The 27,342-nt window shown below is 49.7% G+C and overlaps 1 protein-coding gene across 1 annotated transcript in view; it reads left to right on the top strand.

Moving 5' to 3' along the window:
• Positions 1 to 27,342, top strand: part of LOC144953346 (uncharacterized) — a 244,395-nt gene that overhangs the window by 14,804 nt on the left and 202,249 nt on the right. Inside the window, 2 exon segments of the mRNA XM_078883908.1 lie at positions 3,561 to 4,070; positions 25,344 to 25,769. Of these exon segments, the coding sequence (XP_078740034.1) occupies positions 3,561 to 4,070; positions 25,344 to 25,769 (936 nt within the window).

The raw sequence follows: 27,342 nt of genomic DNA on the forward strand, positions 1-27,342 counted from the left end.
CCGAGCTCTCTGGTTGATCCTCGAGCCACTCCATTACATCCAGCCATCTCTCGGGATCCAACTGCATGGGATCGAAGGTGGAAACTTCTTCAGGACTCATTGCAGCACCTTGAATTTCAGCTTTTGATTTCAGTTTCCTATCATTGTGGACCTTCTGATGCCTGCTAAGATTTGACTGCAAATGACTTTCCACACACAGGGCACAGGAATGGTTTCTCGCCCGTGTGTGTTCTCTGGTGTCTCTTAAGATCTGATGGCCATGAAAAGGACTTCCCACACACAGAGCAATTTAATGGCTTCTTGCCTCCGTGTGCGTGGGGCTGTGGAGAGCGTCTCTGCTCCATGTGAGCGTAGTAACAGCAGCGGTGTTATCGAGTCAAAAGTACGCTATCGGCCGCAAGGATGTTTAACGTTGAGTTTTGGATTTCGTTAACTGCTAAAACAGGAACGACACTCGCGTCTAACCGAGACGCAAAATAATACCGCTAATTTGACGACGAACACGTTTAAGAGTTTATCCTCGAAATAGACACTTACTTGGAGATTCACGGTAGATCGATGTCTGGAACCCGTCTGAAGCTGTCGCCACGAACTCTCCCGACGCAAAGTCGCCTCACTGTCGACAGAGCAATTGTGCTCGCCAGGCTGCGTTGTCTCGCGGTTGAAGGGCGATCAGCAGAGCGACGAGTCGAGTGTCCAACCTCATCAAGTTCCCTCTCGAAATGGCATTGAGCTCTGCTTCTGAGCCGCCTTATAACTCCCCCCCTAGGATCCAATCCTTTGTCTTTCATGATATTTGCATTCGATTGTTAATTTTCGCAGGTTTAATCCGCATGTCTGTTAACATACCGAAGGGTAATGTGTCCATTGTACTTCATGCATGAATATGTAAGTGCATCTCAGCGTGTAATTGTGCGCTTATTTTGAATAAATAGAAAAACACGTTCCCCATGCCCTCCATTGTCATCGATTTAAAGTGAATGCAGCCCCGTGGCGTTGCCAAAAACCCCCGAGCTTCGGGAGTGAGCACGTACAGACGCGTAGTGACCACACTTGCCACACAATCACTCTAACATCAGTAACCAAAATCCGATCTGGTACATGGCCTCCGCTTGGTCTGGTTTGTATCCGTCATCACTCCGGAGACAAACAGCGAGGCATGGTTTGGCCAGCCACCACCTCGTTTGCCAAAACGACTTTAATAGCTGCTCTCAAACAACACTTTCACCAATAGTGGTTTATGGGTTAGGCTGTTAAGCGGACAGTCGTTTTCGGCAAGGTGTATGGGATAATACACACCTCTGTTATCCCATAAACACAATACACAGCAGCGGAAAGGCTGCCTTGTTGGGGAGATGTAGTTTGGGTAAGGCGCTTTGACTGGAGTTAGGCGATGTGACTGGGTGATCACGCGGATTCCGAAAAGCAGCTTAGACGAAACGATCCACTGCGCTCCATCTCACCACATGGACAACGCCCTTCAACCGCGAGACAACGCAGCCTGGCGAGCACAGTTGCTGTGTCGACAGTTAGGCGACTTTGCGTCGGGAGAGTTCGTGGCGACATCTTCAGACGCGTTCTAGACATCGATATACCGTGAATCTCCAAGTAAGTGTCTATTTTCGCGGATAAACTCTTAAACTTGTTCGTCGTCAAATTTACGGGATTTTTTTGCGTCTCGATTAGACGCGAATGTCCTTCTTGTTTTAGCAGTTAACAAATCCAAAACTCAACGCTAAACATCCTTGAGGCCGATAGCGTACTTTTGACTCAGTAACAGCAGCGGTGTGGGGGCCGTTGGCCCCCGGGGTCCCTCCCGCCTGCATCCCCTATTCCGTTTACGTTACCCCACCTCCCTATTACCCGCTAAGCTTTCGCCGGCATTCGAACGCGACGCCCCTACTGTTACAGCCTCGCGCCGGTCTCCCACGCTGCGAGCATACGTGCTTACAGCATCATAAATCAAACGCCATACTCCCCCTCTTTACACCGCAACGTACAGCTCTCGCACGCTGCGAGCGTGCGCCCGTCTACAGCCCTGTGCGGCACTCGCCTCCACGTCGAATAACCACTTTACCAATGCGCACCCGTATCCGACACGTAGCGAACGCACGCGCACTCACGCACACAGCTCCCCGCTGCACTCACTCACCACTGAATGCCCCCGTTGTGATCGCGCATCTGTATCATACACGTAGTGAACACACGCGCACCCACACGCGCAGCTCCGCGCACTCCAACTCAACTCACGTTATGATCGCGCACCTGTATCACACACGGAGTGAACACACGCGGCACCCGCTCTCGCGCCGCTCCGCGCAGCGCGCCCCCGAGGCGAGCTGCAGCACTACACTCACCCCTGACTACTCGCGTTATGATCGCGCACCTGTATCGCACACGGGGTGGACACACGCACACACACGCAGCTCCCCACGCGACACACTGCTCAACAAGATCACGCGAGGCCACGCTTCGCTATTAATGATTTATTATTTGCTACCTGCGAATTGATGTTAAATCAGTTTGAGTCGACGAGGCTGGCCTATTTTACCACCCCTGAATCTATTCTCTATTTATCGGCTATGCTTCCCATTCACCTTCTTACTCACTGTTAGGTGCTCACAGCGGTCCGTTGATCTCCTCCTCGCAGCGTACCGCGGTGCGTCTCACGGACGTCCGGGTCGCTGGGCTGGAGCTCGTGGTGTCGCCTGGTGCTGGAGTCAAGAGAGCGATTTCTCGTTTGTGCCCCCTTTTTATCCTCCCTACATCAAAGGGATGCGGTTCCGAGCGGGATGGTGGCCCACGGCTTTTCCTTAACAATGGGCTCTTGCCCTCTAGCCCGCGCACCGCGGTTCCGGGCGCCTGTGATATGCTAATCAATGTGCGGCGTTGCGCAGCGCAAATTCCAATCAATCCCTTTCTCACGCAGGCCCCCGTCATCGAAGTTCATGCGGCGGTGTCCATCACAAAGGCCCGTCGTGGGAATCTGCATGGCTCCCCGCGCGCCTCCCCTCTCCCGATCTATTCATACTTTCAGCTCAATCATTTACCCTCCCCCACAATTGTGCCTGCGCGCTCAAGCGCAACTATCCCAACCTTCCGTGACTATGCGCAAGAGCCCCTGCGGTCCTGCTACTCATGCTGTCCCGTCCTTCCCCTGCTTGCCTCGTCGACGCGTGGGGGGGGGGGGTGTGGGGGATGCGTCTCAACTGTGGTGGCCGAATGCCCTTCGCCGCGGCCATACCATCTTAAGGCCAGGTCGCAGCGCCGCGGTGCAACGTAGCGTCGGGGGAGGTCATCCAATTCCCTGATCGCCGGAAACCGTGAGAGTTAATCCCGATAAGGGTTTCTCGGATAAAAACCGGTCGATCAGGTGTCCTCCCCTTCCAGCTCTATGGGGGGGGGATGCGTGCGGGTGTGTTCATGTGAGGTGAGGGGGGCGTGGGGTCGGCTCCGTCGCTTGGTGGTGGCGAGGCCGCAGAGGGGGTGCCTGCTGAACGGCTTCGTGGTGGTGGCATCACAGTTACTACGCTCACATGGAGCAGAGACGCTCTCCACAGCCCCACGCACACGGAGGCAAGTTGCCATTCAATTGCTCTGTGTGTGGGAAGTCATTTGCACACTCATCAACTCTTCAGATACACCAGAGAACCCACACGGGCGAGAAGCCGTTCCTGTGCTCTGTGTGTGAGAAGACATTTGCAGACTCATCAACTCTTCAGAGTCATCAGAGAACACACACGGGCGAGAAGCCGTTCCTGTGCTCTGTGTGTGGGAAGACATTTGCACAGCCATCAACTCTTCAAGATCATAAGAAAACACACACGGGTGAGAAGCCATTCCTGTGCCCTGTGTGTGGGAAGGCATTTGCACACTCATTAACTCTTCAAAAGCATCAGAGAACACACACGGGTGAGAAGCCATTCCTGTGCCCTGTGTGTGGGAAGACATTTGCACAGTCATCACATCTTCAGAGTCATCAGAGAACACACACGGGCGAGAAACCATTCATGTGCACTGTGTGTGGAAAGTCATTTGCACAGTCATCAAAACGGAAGAGGCATCAGAAGGTCCACGATGATAGGAAGCTGAAATCAAAAGGTGAAATTCAAGGTGCTGGAATGATTCCTGAAGATAATTCCACCTTCGATCCCATGCAGTTGGATCCCGAGAGATGGCTGGATGTAATGGAGTGGCTCGAGGATCAAACCGATAGCTAGTGGTGACTGAAATATAATGTTGCATGTAGTTATACCTATTAAGCCGTCTTGAGTACTTTTGTGTGTAATTCTGAACCTTTAGTTTTACAGTTTTTGTGAGAGTGTATTGACGTGCAGTCTTCCTGTTGAGCTAAAGTTGGAATGCATCTGTAGTTAGATCTTTACTCAACATTTTAAACGGGGTTTAAAGTATAAAGCGTTTTTTGGTTGGTAATAATCGACTTTAGGATGTACATTGATGACGCGTTCGAGGGTTGTTTACTTATTAAGCTGGATTGAGAAACTTTGTGTGTAATTCTGACCCTTTAGTTTTACAGTTCGTTTGAGAGTTTCTTGACGTGCAGGTGGTGATTTTTGATGTTGTCGGATTACTTTGTGAAGTGGTGTGATGAGCAGTGGTTGTGAGATGGTTTAATTCCGGACAATATTGTAGTGTTTAAGTCTTCCTGTTGAGCTAAAGTTGGAATGCATCTGGAGTTAGATCTTTACTCAACATTTTAAACGTTTTTTCAAGTATAAAGCTTTATTTGGTTGGTAATAATCGACTTTAGGATGTACATTGATGACGCGATCGTTGGATATATGGCCTTGACTTCAACATAGACGAACAGTGAACAAACGTGGTGAACTAATAAGGAAGTCATGGGGAATAATACTTTAACGCTTTGGCATTCCTGGAACGGATATGGTTTGCATTGTACTGTAACTGTTTGAACATAGGACATAATACATATTCCCTTCGAGTTTTAACGTAAAAAATATTGCAGATGAATAAAAACGTATTTTAACAAATGTTTGTCCGTTTATTTATTTTACAATGTTCATAGCAAAAACGTGTTTTAAGCGAGTTTCAGGTGGAGGATCTTCGTCACACAAATCTACCCTTAACCGGCAGCATCTTGGCTGTCTCTCCATTAACATGTGTCCCTGGAGGTCCCCATTATAAATCTATTCGCAACGTTACGGTCCCTAATCATCAAGTATGACGTGTGAACTGTAACACTATCAACGATAACAAAAATAGTTAAAATACTACAATCTATTAACTAGTTTCATCATTTATAACACCAAAACAGAGGTACGGTATTATTAGTTTTTAACAAAATAAATGGAGGTTCGTGATTATAATCGAATAATAATAATTATAATCGCACTGTGATAATGCTAGAATCACACTGTGGCCATATGCATGTTAAGTGAATGCGAACCGGGGGTAGGATATGCAAGATTTGAATCTCATTTCAATTATTAAAATCCCACTGTAGTCGTATTAGAATCAAACTGTCGACTGTTGGATGAATGTCATGTTAATTTAATCGAATAGCTATATACGGTATGTAAACATATAAAGTGTATAACAATCACATATTATAACATAATTACATTTCATATGATTTGAAAAACATACGTTCATTTAAAAAAAACTGAGAATTTCGTGTGTAATAGTGTACGTGCAAGCGAACTGTGCTCGTATGTACGTATGTAATATGCATCTATGGCCTTTGGACATGCGAACCGGTGGTCGGATATGCGAACGGGGGGGGGGGGGGGTGCAGGATTATGATCGGATTAAAATGATTATAATAACACTAGGGTCGTATTAGAATTACACTGAGCAAGAATGTATGTTATATGTAAATGTACATCGGGAGTCGTAAATGCTGCCTGGGTGGTGCCAGATTTAGAATCGCATCAAAATTATTAAAATCGCACCATGGTCGTATTAGAATCAAGCTGCCCACTGCTGGTAGAATGTTCCATCTCAATGGAACCGAATAGTAATATACATCTTCTAGGTTCTTTCGGTTAAGTCACATAGAAGGGAAGTAATAAAAGAATAAAAAGAAAACATACTAAAATAATTCTCACGACGTTTCGGCCACAACGCAAGCAGCCGTCCTCAGGTGGAGAACAGGTCCGTCAAGTAGACAGAGTCTGAATGTCACGCTCCAGGCTTGGAGCGACTATTTATGCTGGGATGGAGGAGCGAAGAGCGTCTTGACAAAATAATTTGCATATCAAGAGGAATTTAGCATATTTATGAGAAATGCAGATATGCGATTAGCATTACTTGTGAAATGCGTAGGAGGTTTGGCAAGGGGTTTAAAGTCATTATGCCTATGCATTATGCAGGATTAGCAGCATCAAAAGGAGGGTCAGAATTAATAATATACAGTATTGATATTTTGCGTGGAGCCTACAAGCGCAACCTTGCGCATTTTGACCTGGTTCTCGACGCCCGTCCCTCGCCCATGGTAGAATCTTGTGCATTTCGGGGCGTCAAGGGTTCGCACCGCAGCCTTGAAGGATTAGGCAGGTCCCTGGCTTCTTTTGAAGAATATGACCAGGCTCCAGGCACCGGTTCCCCGCACGTGGCGGATCCTTGAGGCACCCCGGGCCTCAGGGGCTCGGAAACTGTGGGCATAACAACACATTTCGTTTGGAGTACTGTTTCCGTTGCCGAGAGCCCCACCACGTTGGACACACCAGACTTGGGCTGTACAGGACATGGGGATGAGCTGTCTGGGTGTGGACGGACATAACTACATGGGCACACACTGCGGCCATTTCTCCTCTGTGACTTCTACCTGTCGCCGCCGTGGGCGGAGCAACTTGGTGGACGTACCCGGTGTCACCTTTGGGCCATACAACCTGTCTACGACCGCCCATGGAAGCACGTGTTCCCGCCGCTCCGTGTTCTTTTCATTCGCCACTTGCGCTCTGGCAGGGAAAGTTCCTCGTTATAAATCGTTTCACAACGTTCTGGTCCCTAAACCCGAAGTATACGGGGGATCACCTGTACTCTATAACATGTAAACTGATAACACTATGAACAATAACACTAAACATTCAACGACTTTAATTTTTTTTATATGATAGATTCCACCATCAACGGAGTTACGGTATGAGAATGTCATTAGAAGCATTTTAATCGCACTTAAATGTATGTAAAGTGTACGTTCAATCGAATCGGGGGACGGATATGTGAACTGTGGGGGTTTGCAGGGTTAGAATCGCATTCAAATTATTCTAGTAACAATATGTTCGTATGCGCATTTTACTGTACTTGAAAATATGTTATGTGCAAATGCGAATCGTTAGTCATAAATGCGAGGCAGGGTTTAAAATGCGCATGTTTAATCCAGTGTTAGTGTAATGTAGTAACTCGGCGGGAGACGACTTCACGGGTAGCACACTCTTATTTCACCAACTCGGTTCACAGGCGACTAACACCCACTGTAGTATCTCGGGTGACTAACACCCACTTGGTTACTTGGGTGACTAACACCCACTTGGTTACCCGGGTGACTAACACCCACTTAGCTACTCGGGTGACTAACACCCACTTGGTTACTCGGGTGACTAACACCCACTTAGCTACTCGAGTGACTAACACCCACTGGGTTACTCGGTGACTAACACCCACTTAGCTGCTCGGGTGACTAACACCCACTGGGTTACTCGGGTGACCAACACCCACTTAGCTACTCTGGCGACTAACGCCCACTGAGCTACTCTGGCGACTAACGCCCACTGAGCTACTCGGGTGACAAACACCCACTGAGCTACTCTGGCGACTAACGCCCACTGAGCTACTCTGGCGACTAACGCCCACTGAGCTACTCGGGACACACCCTGCCGGGGTGTCTGTCTCGACTGTGGGTCCCCCAGTCCCGACCCACGTGGGCGTCGAACCGCGGGTCCCACAGTCTCGCCTCCGAGCCACACAGGGCCCCGGTCCCTACAAGGACAGTGGGACTAGGGGTCTCGGGGCACTATGTCTTCGACTCCGTCTTCGATCTTCAACTGGTTAACAACCACGAGTGCTCTCGCGCGTCCCCCTTTATACCCCACCTGCGGACGTCGCTGAGAGCACCCATCCTATTTGACCAATCACTGGGCGCTGGCTACGATCCTGTTTTCCCACATCTCAGCGTGCCTCACCACCCACGCCGCGCCACCCCGTCATCCGTCACTCCCGGCGCGCGCGTCCATACCACGCCCACAACGCGTGGCCAACCCCGCACCCCGTGATCCATCACTGTCACAGTCGGCGCACGTCAACACCACCACTACATCACCCCCTACCACATAGCTCGCAGCCGACCCGGCTGCTATAAAAATATACAACACCCCCTCCCCCCAGTGTGCCCCGTAACACAACAACAAGAACAACAACCAACGTAACAACACAACACAACGCGAACACTGCCATCCGCAACCATCAACCAATGCCACTACACAACAACAGAACAATATATACAATCCGGCGAGTGACAATACCAAATGTGTATGCAGAAAAGAAAAATATAAAAAAAAAAAAATTTCCCATTTTATTTTTTTTTTTCTTCTCTTCCGACTCGTGCAGTGTCCCATTCTTTCCGAGCATCCCTAGAACGGGACATTACCCCGGCAGAGGGGGAACACCGGGCGAGCTCGGTGTTGAAAAATGTCTTCATGAAAAGTGTTGTGCCCTAGCCCGAGTCCGCCTTGCCGGTCCGTCGTACGGCACCAAACGCGGTTGACCGTCCGGCGGTGCCGGCAGTTCAGGAAGGCACGGGCCAGGCATCGGGGACCCGCGCGTGCCGCGGGATTCCGGTTCCCGACGGTCAGCAGCCGTCAGGCCCGAGACACCTGGGGGAGGGTCAGGTAGAGACACGTGAGGATCAGCCTGCGACACATCCCTCCCCGAGTCGACGGTCACATCACACGGCACAGAACGGGGTCACACGGTGCCGCATAGGGCTTCAGTCGGGAGGGGTGCACGTACCAACGGCGTTTTCCCCATTTAATCTGTATACTCTGGGGTCGTGCAACCCGCACAATTTCCACCGGTCCCCTCCAAGGTCTCAACAATTTGGGGGACGTAGCCAACGGTGCATGTGGACAATGCAGCCAGGCCTTATCGCCTGGTTTCCAATCGTGCGTATGCACCCTCCGTCCATGCAATCTCTCGTTCGCGATTTGCCGAGACCGCAAATTCAATCTCGCCGCCTCCCGCGCTTCAGCCAATTTGGCGATATTAAATTTGATGTGGTCTGCCAATTTTGATTTTGCACGTGGCTGGGAAATCCCCAGTTGGACGTCCATGGCCGGATCGGCCTCCCGCCCATACATAAGAAAAAATGGGGAAAACCCCGTCGCCGCATGAGGGGCCATTCGATAGGCCGCGAGTACCCCCGGCACCTGTAAGTCCCAATCAACCTGATCGTCGCAGACCTGTTGGCACAGCATAGACGTAATCGTCCTGTTCAGACGCTCAACCATCCCGTCAGTCTGCGGGTGGTACGGGGAAGTCCGCACTTTCTTTGTACCCAACAGGTCGCACACCTCGCGCAACAAAACGCTCGAAAAATTCTTTCCTTGATCCGTCAGCAAGCGTTCGGGGGCGCCCTTGTCCAAAACATAACCCTGGACGAAGGCGTCCGCAACCGCTGCAGCCGACTGGTTGGCGAGTGGCCATGCCATGGGCCATCGGGTGAAGTACTCTACGCCAACCAGCAGGAACCTATTTCCCCTCGGCGTAGCAGGAAAGGGCCCCAAGATGTCTAACGCAACCAATTCGTTTGTGCGCGAAACTTGAATAGATTGCAGCGGTGGATTAGCCGCCAATGGTGGCGGTTTTCTTCGGGCGCACCCTACGCATCCCTTAAGAATGTTCGCCACGTCGTTACCCATCCCCGGCCAATAATAGTCTCGCTGGATTAGGGCGAGCGTTTTGTGAAAACCCAGATGCATGAGTCGTTCATGAGCAGCCAGAACGACCCTACCCCGCATAGCAAAAGGCACAACAAGCACGTGACGCCGGGACATGTTGTCCCACTTCATCAAGAGGCCCTGTCTGCACACCCAGGAACCGACCCGCGCATCCCCTACCTCGGGAGCGTCAACTTTCCGACGTAGCGTAAGCAGGGAGCTGTCGGACATTTGGAGACGGCCCCACTCAATGAGGGGCAACGATAACAGCGAGTCCCTCCCCATGGGAGCGTCGACACCCGGGGTGTCAGTGGCGGCGAGCGCAACTCCCGCGGTGTCGGCGACCGGGGGTTTACACCGCGCCGATCCCAGCAAACATGCGCAGTCCGTGCGCGGTGGCAACCGCGACAAGGCGTCCGCATTTGAGTGTCGTAATCCCTTGCGGTAAATCGTCGTGAATTGGTAGTCCTGAAGGACCTCCAACCATCGGGACAATTGGCCCGATGGCTGCGCCACCCGCATAGCGTATTGGAGAGCCGCATGGTCCGTACGAACCGTAAAATGACGGCCGTAAAGGTACGGCCTGAATTGCTGTGTAAAAAACACAATCGCTAACAATTCACGGCGAGTCACGCAATAGCGTTGTTCGGCGGGGGAAAGAACTCTACTACCGTAGGCGACCACCCGTTCAACCCCCCCGACCACCTGTGAGAGCACTCCCCCGATACCCGTGTTGCTGGCATCCGTGTCAAGCAAAAACGGTTGTGTGAAATCGGGGTAACACAAGGGGGGAGCCTCCACCAAGGCGTCACGAAGGGAGCAGAACGCAGCCTCCTCTTCCGCCCCCCAGTGAAACCGCACACCCTTAGCCGTCAAAGCGTGCAGGGGCCTGGCTATCGTGGCAAACTGCTTGACAAACCGACGGTAATAGGAGGCGAATCCAATAAAGCTGCGAACCTCCGTGACCGAGGTTGGCGTTGGCCATGAGCTGACGCAGTGCGTCTTAGCAGGGTCTGTCGAGATCCCTGAACGACTCACGATATGGCCCAAATACCTGACCGATTCCCGAAGCAGAAAACATTTTGCCGGTTTAAATTTAAGCTTAGCGGAACGCATCCTGAGGAACACCGCTCTCAGTCGCTGGAGGTGCTCCTCAAAAGTCCGGCTGAAAACGATGATATCGTCGAGATAAATCAAACAGGTGTCCCATTGGAGGCCCGACAAAACCAATTCCATGAGCCTCTGGAACGTGGCGGGAGCGGAATGTAAGCCCATGGGCAAACGGTTGAATTCAAATAGGCCACCAGGTGTCTGGAAAGCGGTTTTAGGTTTAGATTCGTTATCGAGGGGCAATTGCCAAAATCCGGAAAGCAGATCGAGTGTAGAAAAAAACTGTGCTCCCGCCAAGGCATCCAGCGACTCATCCATTCTGGGGAGCGGATACGCATCCGCCATCGAGATTTTGTTTAAGCGGCAGAAATCGACACAGAACCGCAAAGACCCGTCCTGTTTTTTAACTAGGACAATAGGAGCACCCCACGGACTAGAAGAGGGCGAAATGATGTCGGCCGCCAACATATCATTAACCGCCGACTGCACATGCTCCTTCTCGGCTGGGCTGAGCCGGAAGGGATTCTGTCGAATAGGGGCCGCGTCCCCCGTAGCTATGTGGTGGCGCAACAGGTCTGTGCAGCCGATATCGTACTTATGTCTGCTGAACACGTCAGCAAACTCGAGTAGCAAACCCCTCAATGCTCCCAATTGCACCTTGGACAAGTTAGCAGACCCGGCACACAACGAGTCCAACCACTCTGTCCCCTCATCACTTGGAGGATGCGACTCGACACTGAAATCGGCATGAGCAACGAGCTGTTCCTCAACGGGTAGCGGCGCGGCGTGAGCCAGCACCGTTCCCTGCGTAATTATGGCCGGCCGCGACCCCGTATTCAGGACCATTACGAATGGCTCACTGTCCCCTCTCACCATGGTTTGAGCTACCGCCAAGTCGAGGCCCCTTTTGGCCCTGTTAGACGGCCCCAACAGTACTCCCTGTGCCCCCGCACCCACCCCGAGTGGTTTCCTCAACCGAAGGGGTACCAACATTTGCGATCCCGGGGGCACCCGTACAGTCTGAGTTGCCAGCGCCTGCACCGTCGCACAAACCGTGCGTATTTTGGTAGGGCTTGTCAAGAACGCAACCCGCCGTCCCGACGGAAGCTCAATGCAGGCCTGATCTATGAGAATTTTGATGGGCATTTTGGACAAAAAGTCCGTACCTAGCAAACAAGGAACGGCCAGCGATGATGATACAAAAATAGGGCCTGCCAATTTGATGTCACCAATGCAAATAGTCGCCCGAATCTGGCCGATGATCCCCAGGGATCCCCCATTCGCCGCATAAAATGGCACGTCCACAGGCAAAAGGGGTCGACTTTGGACGGGAAGAATGTTATAAATAAGGTCCGAAATGATAGTCGCCGACGCACCCGTGTCCACAAGCACCCGGACCTCAACCCCGTCAATAAACCTCGTTACTACGGACGACCCGGCCGACGCAGCCACTATCCTGTGGGCCAATTCGGACCATTCGACTGCTTGCGGGCCGTGTACGGACCCCCCCCGCCGAAGTGAACCCCCAGCACTCAGCCGCGGGCCCCCCACCGCCAAGCGGCGACCTGAACGTGCCGCGTATGTGGACCGGGCGTGTGAGGTGCCGCGACTTGCCGGGTTTAGTTGGGATGACTTGTGGGCCTGGTCGTCGTCCCGACGTGGTCCCGTAGCACGCTGACGCGGGGCCTGGCACCCGGCTGCGACGTGACCCCGAAGGCCGCAGTTGTAGCAGACAACGAGGGACGTCGTAGGTTTCGGTTGCTCCAGCTTGCGGGATGAACGTGTGGGTGAACGACCTCCCGTTCTCCACTCCCCCGGACGTGATACAGCGAAGGCCTGCTCCCGATCCGCAGCTGGCTGAGGCTCGGCAATCGTGGCGGCCAGTGCCGCGTTCTCCGCCAATTTGCAGACGACCGTCGGCTTGCGCTTGAGGACCTCGTACGCGTGAATACTCGTGGCGATCGCCAGGGAGCAGATATCCATTTCGTCTGCCACATTGATGGGGACTCCCAACTCGTGGGCCAACGCCAGCAGCTGCTCCGTCACCATGGCGTCCTTCCCCTCCTTGTCCATGCGGGGAAAAGCTGCGTCCGCCAAGGCGAGCAGCGCCGTGCGATAGGCGAGCGTTGTTTCCCCAACCACCTTCCGCCGATCGTAGAATTGGTGGCAGCAGGTCGAGGGCGGGCCGAACACCCTAGCCATCAGGTGTAGATCGGCCTGGAGCGTTGAGCGAGACGACCTTGGGGCCGATGTGAAGGCTGCAAGCGCGTCGTCGTCGAGCATCGCTGGCAGAGCGCGCAGGGCAGTGGTGTCGGACCACCCCGACATTTCTTGATGTGCGAGGAACCTTCGGTGGAAGGCTCCCCAGTCGCCTCCGTCTGCCTTGAACGCCGACAGCGCGGGCAATCGTTGCTGGAGGACTCGGTCGTCGTCGTCGTCGGAACGATTTTCCCCCGCGCCACTGTGGTTGTACAAAATGTCGGCTCTGTCAGCAGTCGCACCCTGGAGAGCTCCGGCGCGCGCCGATTACGCGGGCCGCGCTGAGTGGAGATCTCCGGCCACGTGGTGTCCCCGTTTCCCGCCAAACAATGGCGGTCCCTCAAAAACGGCGCCAACCTCAAAACTTTTGGCGCGAAGCGCCTTCTGGCGGGAACCCTCCAGCCGCACCGCTTCCTCCAACCCCGCAGCCGTCCCTCCGCCCGCTGGAATGGAGATCTCCGCCAAAACTGCAGCGGCGGCGAGCAGCAACTCCGCCTGGCGGGAGTGCGCGTCCTGTAGGCTGGTGTCGGAGGCGAGCTGAGCGTCGGCCATCACCGCGAAGTGCTGCATCGGCGGCAACTCCTCGTCCTCTCCTCCCGAGGTTGGTGTTTCCGGTACGCCGTCGTCTTCCCGATCTCGCTCGTGGGTACGGGTAGTCTTCCTAGTATCCATTCTTCTTGAAGACAGGTTTACTTCTGACGCCAGTTGTAATGTAGTAACTCGGCGGGAGACGACTTCACGGGTAGCACACTCTTATTTCACCAACTCGGTTCACAGGCGACTAACACCCACTGTAGTATCTCGGGTGACTAACACCCACTTGGTTACTCGGGTGACTAACACCCACTTGGTTACCCGGGTGACTAACACCCACTTAGCTACTCAGGTGACTAACACCCACTTGGTTACTCGGGTGACTAACACCCACTTAGCTACTCGGGTGACTAACACCCACTGGGTTACTCGGTGACTAACACCCACTTAGCTACTCGGGTGACTAACACCCACTGGGTTACTCGGGTGACCAACACCCACTTAGCTACTCTGGCGACTAATGCCCACTGAGCTACTCTGGCGACTAACGCCCACTGAGCTACTCGGGTGACAAACACCCACTGAGCTACTCTGGCGACTAACGCCCACTGAGCTACTCTGGCGACTAACGCCCACTGAGCTACTCGGGACACACCTTGCCGGGGTGTCCGTCTCGACTGTGGGTCCCCCAGTCCCGACCCACGTGGGCGTCGAACCGCGGGTCCCACAGTCTCGCCTCCGAGCCACACAGGGCCCCGGTCCCTACAAGGACAGTGGGACTAGGGGTCTCGGGGCACTATGTCTTCGACTCCGTCTTCGATCTTCAACTGGTTAACAACCACGAGTGCTCTCGCGCGTCCCCCTTTATACCCCACCTGCGGACGTCGCTGAGAGCACCCATCCTATTTGACCAATCACTGGGCGCTGGCTACGATCCTGTTTTCCCACATCTCAGCGTGCCTCACCACCCACGCCGCGCCGCCCCGTCATCCGTCACTCCCGGCGCGCGCGTCCATACCACGCCCACAACGCGTGCCCAACCCCGCACCCCGTGATCCATCACTGTCACAGTCAGCGCGCGTCAACACCACCACTACATCAGCATTATATTTAAGGACAATATTGTTAATATCAATTCGTCTGAACATGGCACGTGCCTTGTTCGTCTCGATCAACGAAAATTTGTAGAATGTCGGTCATAAAGGTGTGCGAGTTCATAAGCAGTGTTCGCTGATCCCCGATGACACAGACCTACACACAAACAAAGTACTCTTTATTAAATTAATTATCAGCTCAGACATCTTCATCTCATTCATTTCCAAAAACGTGTGGGGTCCCGCGAGAGCAGGGCCTGGCAACAAATATCTGAGCAGCGGAAGCAGCAGAATCAGAAGTAGCTGCGTCGCCCTCGAAATGTGATGTTGCTGGTGCTGTATTTGCTTCTGCGTCGATCAAGATTGACGCTCTTGATCGTCGCATTTGATCAACTCTGACATTGTAAACTCTCACATGTTAAAGTCTAACATAGTGAAATATAATATTATAACCTATGAACTACAACCTATCCATTGTTACGCTTGATAATACGATTAACTGTTATAGTGCAGAACCACATATTTGGAGGTATGGGATTATAATCGCATACTAATCATTAGAATCGCACTGAGCTAATTAGAATCACACTGTGGTTGTACGTATGGTAAGTTAATATGCCAACCGGGGGTAGGATATGCAGGATTAGAATCGAATTACAATTATTCGAATCCCACTCGTCGTATTAGAATCACACTTTCCACTGTTGGATGAATGTGTCGTATCAATGGAATCGAATAGCCATATAAGTATATACAGTATACACAAATAAAGAGTGTAACAATCACACATTGTAACATAGATACAATATACATTATTTAAAAACGTATTTACAAATATATATTCCACTTTTTTAAAACTCAGAATGTCGTCGTTCATGTGGGGAGATGGAGCGCAGTGGATCGTTTCGTCTAAGCTGCTTTTCGGAATCCGCGTGATAACCCAGTCACATCGCCTAACTCCAGTCAAAGCACCTTACCCAAACTACATCTCCCCAACAAGGCAGCCTTACCGCTGCTGTGTATTGTGTTTATGGGATAACAGAGGTGTGTATTATCCCATACGCCTTGACCAAAACGACTGATTGTCCGCTTAACAGCCTAGCCCGTAAACCACTATTGGTGATAGTGTTGTTTGAGAGCAGCTATTAAAGTCGTTTTGGCAAACGAGGTGGTGGCTGGTCAAACCATGCCTCGCTGTTTGTCTCCGGAGTGATGACGGATTGGTGCCGCGGGACGCAGCATCTCATCCGACAAGCGTTGCAGCAGCTGGGTGATGGCATCCGTGAGTTTGTCAACTTTCTCTGCAAGTTGAGGCCGTCTCCCTCGTGGTCTCCTCCCTCTGCGCGTGCTGTGGGTTGCTCATGGCCGAGGTGGAACTGCATGTTGAATCGGGTGTAGACGTTATTTTAGCAACATTTAAGTACAGTATTGTGTTTAGAATGCGTCTCGACAAGGAAGGTGACTTGTTGGATCAGAGTTTTTCATCAAAGGCGTTATCCCATCACGGGACATCAACATGCTGCCTATATAACAGTAACAGAAGCAACTACAGCAGCTACGAAACCGTTCGATGGCAAAGCAGCGACTTCTGCTTCTGCTCCAACTGCCGCCCGGCTGTTTGCAGCCGACTCTGCTCTCGTGGGACTCCACACGTCTATGGAAACAATTGAGATGATCCTATCTGAGTTGAGATTTGAGCGACTAAAGTTTACTTTGTTTAAACATAACTTAGTGTAGGTTAGTGCCATCGGTGTTTAGCGAATACTACCGAAGAATTAGCTCACACTCATTTATGACATAATTTGTCATAATTTTGGTTGATTAAGGAGAACAAGACACCTGCCATGTCGACGAATTCTTATCATAAATGAACTTAACTATCTTGCTAAAAAAACGTCAACACTCGAATAAACTTGCAGGTCTTAGCCCTCATATCGTTGCTTCGCAGATGCTCGAGATTGAGCGTCCTGCTGTGGTCCGAATTGTTTACCGTGATAACATTTGGCTGTTCAAAGCAGTCTGCAACCGTGGATTGTGCAGCTTGGAATAATTGAGGACATCACATCTATTTTGTTGGTTCTCGAAAACTGAGACCAATAATTAGGAGGCAAATCACGAGCGAAAGCGATAGCACTTGCCAAGAATGTCTTAATTAATCGAGAACGAAAGTAAGAAGTTCGAAGGCTGTCATATACCGCTACATTTACGAGTTGGCTCTTTGGGGCTGTACAATGTGTATAGTTGAAGGTGCTAGGTGTTGTCTTCTTCTAACAGCTACTAACATGCGTGTTATGACTGTTTTTTTGGATTTGTCCATTGTTGTTCTTTTTTTTAGGCTTTTTTTTGTTCTGTCACTTGAATGTTGCAGTTTGAGAATTTGTCATGTGACAGTGGTGTTTTTCTAAGTATTAATATAATAATATTCCGTCTTTTGCTATTCGATGACATTGAGATGAGACCTTCATCTAGCAGTGAAAATCGTGATTGTAATACGACCGTGTTGTAATTTTAATTTTTTTTTATCCGATCTTTGCACGTAGACCATACATACATATGAGCAAAGTGCTATTCTAATAAGACCACACTGTGAATCTAATGCTTCTAATGAGATTATAATACCTTACCTCCGTTTATATCGTTCTAAATTAAAACACTAGTTTATAGTCGTTTTATGTTTAGTATTATCGTTTATAGTGTTACAGTTTATATGTTATAGAGTACAGTTTATCCCTGGCACACTTCGGGATTAAGGACTGGTACGTTGAGAAACGATTAACTACGGGGACCTTTCCCCTCAAGAAACACGTGTCAATCGGGTAGACAGTCAAGATGCTGCCGGTTAAGGGCACACTTGTGTGACGGAGATCCTCCACCTGAAACTCGCTTAACATGTTTTTGCTAGGAACATTATAAAATAAAGAACGGACAAACATTTGTTAAAAATACGTTTTTATTCATCTGCAATCATTTTTACGTCAAAACTCGAAGGGAATATTTATTATGTCCTATGTTCACACATTTCCAGTACAATGCAAACCATTTCCCTTCCAGGAATACAAAGCGTTATAGTATCATTCCCCATGATTTCCTTAATAGTTCACCACATTTGTTCACTGTGCGTCTATGTTGAAGTCAAGGCCATATATCCAACGAACGCGTCATCAATGTACATCCTGAAATCGGTTATGAAAGTCGATGAATACCAACCAAAAAAAGCTATATTCTTGAAAAAATCCTTTTAAAATGTTGAGAAAAGATCTAATTACAGACGCTTTCCAACTTTAGCTCAACAGGAACACTTAACGACTACAATTCAACCATCTCACAACCAGTACTCATCACACCACTTCAGCAAGTAATCCGATAACATTACAAACCACCACTGTACACGTCATTAAACTCTCAAAAAAACTATAAAACTAAAATGGTCAAAATTAAACACAAAAGTTCTCAAGACAGCTTAATAGGTATAACCGCATGCAACATTATATTTCAGTCACCCCGAGCTCTCGGTTTGATCCTCGAGCCACTCCATTACATCCAGCCATCTCTCGGGATCCAACTGCATGGGATCGAAGGTGGAAACTTCTTCAGGACTCATTGCAGCACCTTGAATTTCAGGTTTTGATTTCAGTTTCCTATCATTGTGGACCTTCTGATGCTTGTTCATGGTTGATGACCGTGCAAATGCCTTCCCACACACAGAGCACGGGAATGGCTTCTCACCAGTGTGTGTTCTCTGATGGTTTTGAAGAGTTGACGACCGTGCAAATGCCTTCCCACACACAGGGCACAGGAATGGCTTCTCGCCCGTGTGTGTTCTCTGGTGACTCTGAAGATGTGATGAGTTTGTAAATGTCTTCCCACACACAGGGCACAGGAATGGCTTCTCGCCCGTGTGTGTTCTCTGATGAGTTTGAAGAGTTGACGACTGTGCAAATGTCTTCCCACACACAGGGCACAGGAATGGCTTCTCGCCCGTGTGTGTTCTCTCGTGACTCTGAAGATGTGATGACCGTGCAAATGTCTTCCCACACACAGGGCACAGGAACGGCTTCTCGCCCGTGTGTGTTCTCTGGTGTCTCTTAAGATGTGATGACCGTGAAAAGGACTTCTCACACACAGAGCAATTGAATGGCTTCTTGCCTCCGTGTGCGTGGGGCTGTGTAGAGCCTCTCTGCTCCATGTGAGCGTAGTAACAGCAGCGGTGTTATCGAGTCAAAAGTACGCTATCGGCCGCAAGGATGTTTAACGTTGAGTTTTGGATTTTGTTAACTGCTAAGACAAGAACGACACTCGCGTCTAACCGAGAGGAAAAAAAATCCCGCTAATTTAACTACGAAAACGTTTAAGAGTTCATCCGCGAAAATAGACACTTACTTGGAGATTCACGGTATATCGATGTCTGGAACCCGTCTGAAGATGTCGCCACGAACTCTCCCGACGTAAAGTCGCCTAACTGTCGACACAGCAATTGTGCTCGCCAGGCTGCGTTGTCTCGCGGTTGAAGGGCGATCAGCAGAGCGACGAGTCGAGCGTCCAACCTCATCAAGTTCCCTCTCGAAATGGCATTGAGCTCTGCTTCTGAGCCGCCTTATAACTCCCCCCCTAGGATCCAATCCTTTGTCTTTCAGGATATTTGCATTCGATTGTTAATTTTGGAAGGTACAATATGCATGTATATTAACATATCGAAGGGTAATGTGTCCATTGCGCTGCATGCATGAATATGTAAGTGCATCTCAGTGTGTTATTGTGAGCTTATTTTGAATAAATGGAAAAACTTTGACCCCAGCAACCCCATTCCGGCTCCGCTCGCCATGTGCAGCGCGCGGTCCGGGGCCTGCAGGTGACGCACGTCGACCCCGATCGCGCTGCAGTGCGCTGCGCTCACGAGCGAGGCCACCGCCCCCGTGTCCAGCAGGATTCGGGTACGCACTCTGTTTACCTCCCCTTCCACCAGCGACGTGGCCCCCGTGATCCCCGCCACCAGCTCCCGTAGCCAGTCGCCATGAGTCACCGTTTCCGTTGGCATTGTTGCTGGAACCTGTGTGGAGATCACTCGCTCGCCATTATTCTCACAGCTTGTTTGTGTCGGGGCTACGTCGATTTGACCCCCCGGTGGTCCCCTCTCTAGGGGGGCTTTAGTGTTTGACCTTAGCTCTTGTCTAGCTCGGGCGACCTGAGGACAGTCCCTCCTGAGATGCCCTCGCCGATCGCACACATAACACGCCCGGGGAGGGGTGGCGGCTCCGTAGATGGCTCTTTGCCCACTCCCTCCTCCCCCAGTGCGCTGCTGCTCATACTCTGCTTCTAGTCGGGCTTTCCTTCCAGTTAGCCCTCCTACCGTGGAGTCTAATTCCCCCATCTCGGATCGGATGGTCTCAACGGAGGATTGCAGCTTGGTCATATTCTCACCTACGTTGGTTATCTTACCGTCCATATCTCCTATGCCGGTCTGTAACCCGGCTACCCAACCCGGGTTGTTTCGCTGGGTCTCTGGGGCTCCCTTGCCCGTCCCCTTACTGCGATGGCGAGCTCTTCCCCCTCGTCGGAGAGTAGGCTCGCTACGGCGCTGGGGAGATGTCGTTTGGGTGAGGCGCTGTGACTGGAGTTAGGTGATGTGACTGGGTGATCACACGGATTCCGAAAAGCAGAGGAGACGATACGATCCACTGCGCTCCATCTGACCACGTAAAATACGACACTCAGTTTAAATAATTCATGTGTATTGTATATAAGTTACAATGTATGATTGTTTTACTCTTTGTATGTGTATATATACTGTATATATCTATTCGATCATATTGATTCGACACATTCATCCAACAGCAGAAGCAAACACAGCAGCAACAACAGCAGCGACAACAGCAGCAGCAACATCACATTTCGAGGGCGACGCAGCTACTTCTGATTCTGCTGCTTCCGCTGTCCAGATATTTGTTGCCGGGCCCTGCTCTCGCGGGACCCCACACGTCTTTGGAAATGATTGCGATGATCATGTCTGAGCTGATAATTAAGTGAATAAAGATTACTTTGTTTGTGTGTATGTCTGTGTCATCGGGGCTCAGCGAATACTACTCATGAATGAACTCGAAATCCTCTATGACCGACATTGTACTAATTTTGGTTGATCGAGACGAACAAGGCACGTGCCATGTCCAGACGAATCAACAATATTGTCCTTAAATATAATATAACGTTAACACTGGATTAAACATACACATTTTAACCCCTGCCTCGCATTCATGATTAACGATTCGCATTTGCACATAACATACATTCAAGCACAGTAAATGCGAATACGAGCATATTGTTATTATAAGAATTTAATGCGATTCTAACCCTGCAAACCCCCACAGTTCGAATATCCGTCCCCCGATTCGATTGAACAGATAATTTACATACATATGCGTAGACTTAAGCTGGGTTGGAGGGGGAAGGAGAGCGCCTTGACAAAATAATTTGCATATCAAGAGGAATTTAGCATATTTATGGGAAATGCGTAGCAGGTGGGCGGGGGGGGGTTCAAAGTCATATTATGCCCGTTCATTATGCAGGATTAGCAGCATCAAAGGGAAGGGATGGGGGTAGCATTAACAAAGGAAAATTTTTTTAACAGTATGTAGTTGCAGTGACTATACAACCACGTAAAGAACTAAAGTATAAATGACATAGTATCATCAGTATACTAATTATACTCTCCAATAAGCTGAGCTACTAACAGTAAGTAATACATTACAATTCTATGTCGCAAAAATTAAAATATGCTTCCAGCTAAACCTTTTTCCTTTACATCACACGGGTCTATCCCGTACTATATGCTGCCATAGACAAACCCAACATTAAATTATATACTGTATTACTATACACCACCCTACGTGGTTTGGGGCTGTGTTGGCTGGTTGCTGTCTCGTCGTCGTCGTTGCTATATCGTGACGCCTGGGGTCTGAAACCGCGTTAAAGGCTAAATTAAAGAACCCTCGGAGTCATTACAATTGTAACGATTCATTATTTCACGGGCTAATATTGGGTTTGTGCGATTATTTTACATATTCATACTGAATATTGCTATTTGATGCCGTTGAGATGGAACATTCATCGAATAGTGGACAGCTTGATCCTAATACCACCAAAGTGTTATTCAAATAATTTCAATCCCATCCTGATCATGCACCTTCCGTATCACATCCCACCATTGGTTGTCACGGGTGGGTGAGTGAGTTAGTAAGTGAGTCGGTGGGTGAGTGAGTGGGTGGGTGAGTGAGTGAGTCAGTGGGTGGGTGAGTGGGTGGGTGAGTGAGTGGGTAAGTGGGTGGGTGGGTGGATGATTGGGTGGGTGAGTGTGGTGGGTGAGTGGGTCGGTGGTAGGGTGAGTGGGTGGGTGGGTGAGTGAGTCAGTGAATGGGTGAGTGGGTGGGTGAGTGTGTGGATGTGTGGGTGAGTGTGTGGGTGAATGGGTGATTGTGTGGGTGGGTGGGGTTCACGATGGGCGTGTCGCTGGCTCTGCTGCAATTGGCTGTCGTTCGCAGATGGGCGGCGTTCCTCCTGTAGACCAATCAGAGGCGAGGGGGCGTGGCATCGTGCCCACGGCCCCCATCCACAAGGGGCGTGGCTTCGAGGCGACCAATGAGGTGCGTGTGCTGCTACTCGCTACTACTGACAGCACTTTCCCCTACAGCCTGCTAGAGGCTACACGGGGAAGCTTTGCATGTGTCTGTATGTAACAGCACTTGCCCCTACATCCTGCTAGAGGCTACCTGGTGGAGCTTTGCCTTTGTCTGTGTGTAACAGCACTTGCCCCTATACCCTGCTAGAGGCTACCTGAGGGAGGTTTGCCTTTGTCTGTGTGTAACAGCACTTGCCCCTACATCCTGCTAGAGGCTACCTGGGGGAGCTTTGCATTGTCTGTGTGTAACAGCACTTCCCCCTATATCCCTGCTAGAGGCTAGCTGGTAAAGCGTTGCCTTTGTCTGTGTGTAACAGCACTTGCCCCTACAGCCCTGTTAGAGGCTACCTGGTAAAGCTTTGCCTTTGTCTGTGTGTAACAGCACTTGCCCCTACATCCCTGCTAGAGGCTACCTTCGGGAACTTTGTCTGTGTCTGTGTGTAACAGCACTTGCCCCTGCAGCCTGCTAGAGGCTGCCTGGGGGAGCTTTGCATTGTCTGTGTGTAACAGCACTTGCCCCTATATCCCTGCTAGAGGCTACCTGGTAAAGCTTTGCCTTTGTCTGTGTGTAACAGCACTTGCCCCTAAATCCCTGCTAGAGGCTACCTGGTAAAGCTTTGCCTTTGTCTGTGTGTAACAGCACTTGCCCCTATATCCCTGCTAGAGGCTACCTGATAAAGCTTTGCCTTTGTCTGTGTGTCTGCAGATTTCACCTCCTCCATACGAGAAGACAGCTCCACTGGATGATTCCCCGCCGCCATATCCAGCTCACAACACGGACTAACCACCTGCGGTGCCACGCGACTCCCTCCCGGTCCCCGCAACTTAAACACGCGACCCGCACGCAGCGCACACACGTAGTGTCCTGGCCGGGGGTTGCCTGGCACATCGGGTTTTAATCCGAAGGGGCCCCTAGAGGGAGAGTCCCACGGTTTCCCGGTGCCAGGAGATTGACCAACCCTCACAGGACAGGTTACAATCCAGTGCCCCTAAATTGGCTTAAAATTGTATGGGCGCAAAAGAAAAGGTGCCCTGGGCCAACCGCAATGAGTTACACACAACATTGTTGGGAGGACGGAGGGTGGAATATTAGGCGTAAAGACCAGACCCTAAGACGCAAACTTCAGGGCACGGGAGAACAATGGGTAAGGGGCTATTTTTATTATTTTATTACTTCCCTTCTACGTGATGACTTTACCGAAAGAACCAAGAAGATAGCGCCGACCTCTGCTTAGCACATTCGCATGCAGCGGCGCGCGCGTGCACGCCACCGCGTTCGTTTTGGTGCTGGTGTACGTGTGGGAGATAACCAGCCAGTGTGCGTGAGTGCGCGTACGTTCGCTACGTGTATGATAGAGGTGTGCGATCACAACGTGAGTGCTCCGTGGTGAGTGGGTGCCGCGGGGAGCTGTGTGCGGGAGTGCGCGTACGTTCGCTACGTGTCGGATACGGGTGCGCATTGGTAACGTGGTTATTCGACGTGGAGGCGAGTGCCGCACAGGGCTGTAGACGAGCGCACGCTCGCAGCGTGCGAGAGCTGTACGTAGCGGCGTAAAGAGGGGGAGTATGGCGTTTGATTGATGATGCCGTGCGCACGTATGCTTGCAGCGTGGGAGCGCTGCGTGAAGCCGTATGGGTAGGAGCGTCGCGTTCGAAGGCCGGCGAAACCCTAGCGGGTATTAGGGAGGTGGGGTAACATAAACGGAATAGGGGATGATGGCGGGAGAGACCCCGGGGGCCAACGGCCCCCACAGGGTCCTGCGAGAGCAGGTCCCGACTACAAACATCTGGGCGGCAGAATCGGAAGTAGCTGCGTTGCCCTCGAAATGTGATGTTGCTGCTGTTGTTGTTGCTGCTGTTGTTGCTTCTGTTGCTGTGATATAGGCAGGGAAGTGGTGTTCCGTGATGGGATGACGCCTTTGATTAAAGCCTCCGATCAAACTCACCCGATTGATGCCCTTGATCGTCGCGTTTGATCAACTCTGATATTATAGACTCTCAAATGTTAAGCTGTATCATAGTGAAACATAATATTATAACCTATGAACTACAACCTATTGGGTTTCACTCCCTCGTCGAGAAGGCCGCTCTCTTCCTTTTCTAAAGTTACATGCTAATTTCTCTGCATTCACTTTAAATCGAGGACAAAGTTTTTTCCATTAATTCAAAATAAGCGCAAAATTACACACTGAGATGCACTTACATATTCATGCATGAAGCACAATGGGCACATTACCCTTCGGTATGTTAATAGACATGCGGATTGTGCCTTCCAAAATTAACAATCGAATGCAAATATCCTGAAAGACAAAGGATTGGATCCTAGGGGGGGAGTTATAAGGCGGCTCAGAAGCAGAGCTCAATGCCATTTCGAGAAAGAACTTGATGAGGTTGGACGCTCGACTCGTCGCTCTGCTGATCGCCCTTCAACCGCGAGACAACGCAGCCTGGCGAGCAGAATTGCTGTGTCGACAGTTAGGCGACTTCGTTCGGAGAGTTCGTGGCGACATCTTCAGACGGGTTTATATATCGTGAATCTCCAAGTAAGTATCTATTTCGCGGATAAAATCTTAAACGTGACCGTCGTCAAATTTACGGGATTTTTTTGCGTCTCGGTTAGACGCGAGTGTCGTTCTTGTTTTAGCAGTTAACAAAATCCAAAACTCGACGCTAAACATCCTTGCGGCCGATAGCGTACTTTTGACTCGATAACACCGCTACTGTTACTACGCTCACATGGAGCAAAGACGCTCTCCACAGCCCCACGCACACGGGGCCAAGGAACAATTCAATTGCTCTGTGTGTGGGAAGGCATTTTCATGGTCATCAAGTCTTAAGAGACACCAGAGAACACACACGGGTGAGAAGCCATTCCTGTGCTCTGTGTGTGGGAAAACATTTGCACACTCATCACATCTTCAGAGTCATCAGAGAACACACACGGGCGAGAAGCCATTCCTGTGCCCTGTGTGTGGGAAGACATTTGCAGACTCATCAACTCTTCAAACTCATCAGAGAACACACACAGGCGAGAAGCCATTCCTGTGCCCTGTGTGTGGGAAGGCATTTGCACAATTGTCATCTCGTCAAACTCATCAGAGAACGCACACGGGCGAGAAGCCATTCCTGTGCCCTGTGTGTGGGAAGGCATTTGCACGCTCATCAAACATGAACAGGCATCAGAAGGTCCACAATGATAGGAAACTGAAATCAAAAGCTGAAATTCGATGTGCTGGAATGAATCCTGAAGAAGTTTCCACCTTCGATCCCATGCAGTTGGATCCCGAGAGATGGCTGGATGTAATGGAGTGGCTCGAGAGTCAACCAGAGAGCTCGGGGTGACTGAAAAAATATTATGTCATGTGGTTATACCTTTTAAGCCGTATCGAGTACTTTTGTGTGTAATTTTGACCATTTTAGTTTTACAGTTTTTTGTGAGAGTTTAATGACGTGCACAGTGGTGGTTTGTAATGTTATCGGATTACTTGCCGAAGTGGTGTGATGAGCACTGGTTGCGAGAGGGTTCAATTGTAGTCGTTAAGTGTTCCTGTTGAGCTAAAGTTGGAATGCGTCTGGAGGTATATCTTTTCTCAACATTTTAAACGTTTTTTTTCAAGTATATAGCTTTTTTCTTCTTGGTTCTTTCGGTAAAGTCACGTAGAAGGGAAGTAATAAAATAATAAAAATAAAACATAATAAAATTATTCTCACGACGTTTCGGTCACAACGCAAGCAGCTAATTTTATTATGTTTTATTTTTATTATTTTATTACTTCCCTTCTATGTGACTTTACCGAAAGAACCAAGAAGATGAATCCCTGCAGTCACGAAAGCTTTAAATCGAAAAGTAAATAGCTTTTTTTGATTGGTATTAATCGACTTTAGATATCCGATTTCAGGATGTACATTGATGACGCGTTCGTTGGATATATGGCCTTGACTTCAACATAGACGCACAGTGAACACATGTGGTGAACTAATAAGGAAATCATGGGGAATGATACTTTAACGCTTTGGCATTCCTGGAACGGAAATGGTTTGCATTGTACTGGAAATGTGTGAACATAGGACATAATAAATATTCCCTTCGAGTTTTGACGTAAAAATGATTGCAGATGAATGAAAACGTATTTTTAACAAATGTTTGTCCGGTCTTTATTTTATAATGTTCCTGGCAAAAACATGTTAAGATTATTTCAGGAGGAGGATCTCCGTCACACAAGTGTCCCTTAACCGGCAGCATCTTGGCTGTCTACCCGATTAACACGTGTTCCTTGAGGGGAAAGGTCCCCGTAGTTAATCGTTTCTCAACGTACCAGTCCTTAATCCCGAAGTGTGCCAGGGATAAACTGTACTCTATAACATGTAAACTGTAACACTATAAACGATAATACTAAACATAAAACGACTATAAACTAGTGTTTTAATTTAGAACGATATAAACGGAGGTAAGGTATTATAATCTCATTAGAAGCATTAGATTCACAGTGTGGTCTTATTAGAATAGCACTTTGCTCATATGTATATATGGTCTACGTGCAAGGATCGGATAAAAAAAAAATTAAAATTACAACACGGTCGTATTACAATCACGATTTTCACTGCTAGATGAAGGTCTCATCTCAATGTCATCGAATAGCAAAAGACGGAATATTATTATATTAATACTTAGAAAAACACCACTGTCACATGACAAATTCTCAAACTGCAACATTCAAGTGACAGAACAAAAAAAAGCCTAAAAAAAAGAACAACAATG

Source organism: Lampetra fluviatilis, chromosome 74 (assembly GCF_964198595.1).
Source record: "Lampetra fluviatilis chromosome 74, kcLamFluv1.1, whole genome shotgun sequence".
NCBI lineage: Eukaryota > Metazoa > Chordata > Hyperoartia > Petromyzontiformes > Petromyzontidae > Lampetra > Lampetra fluviatilis.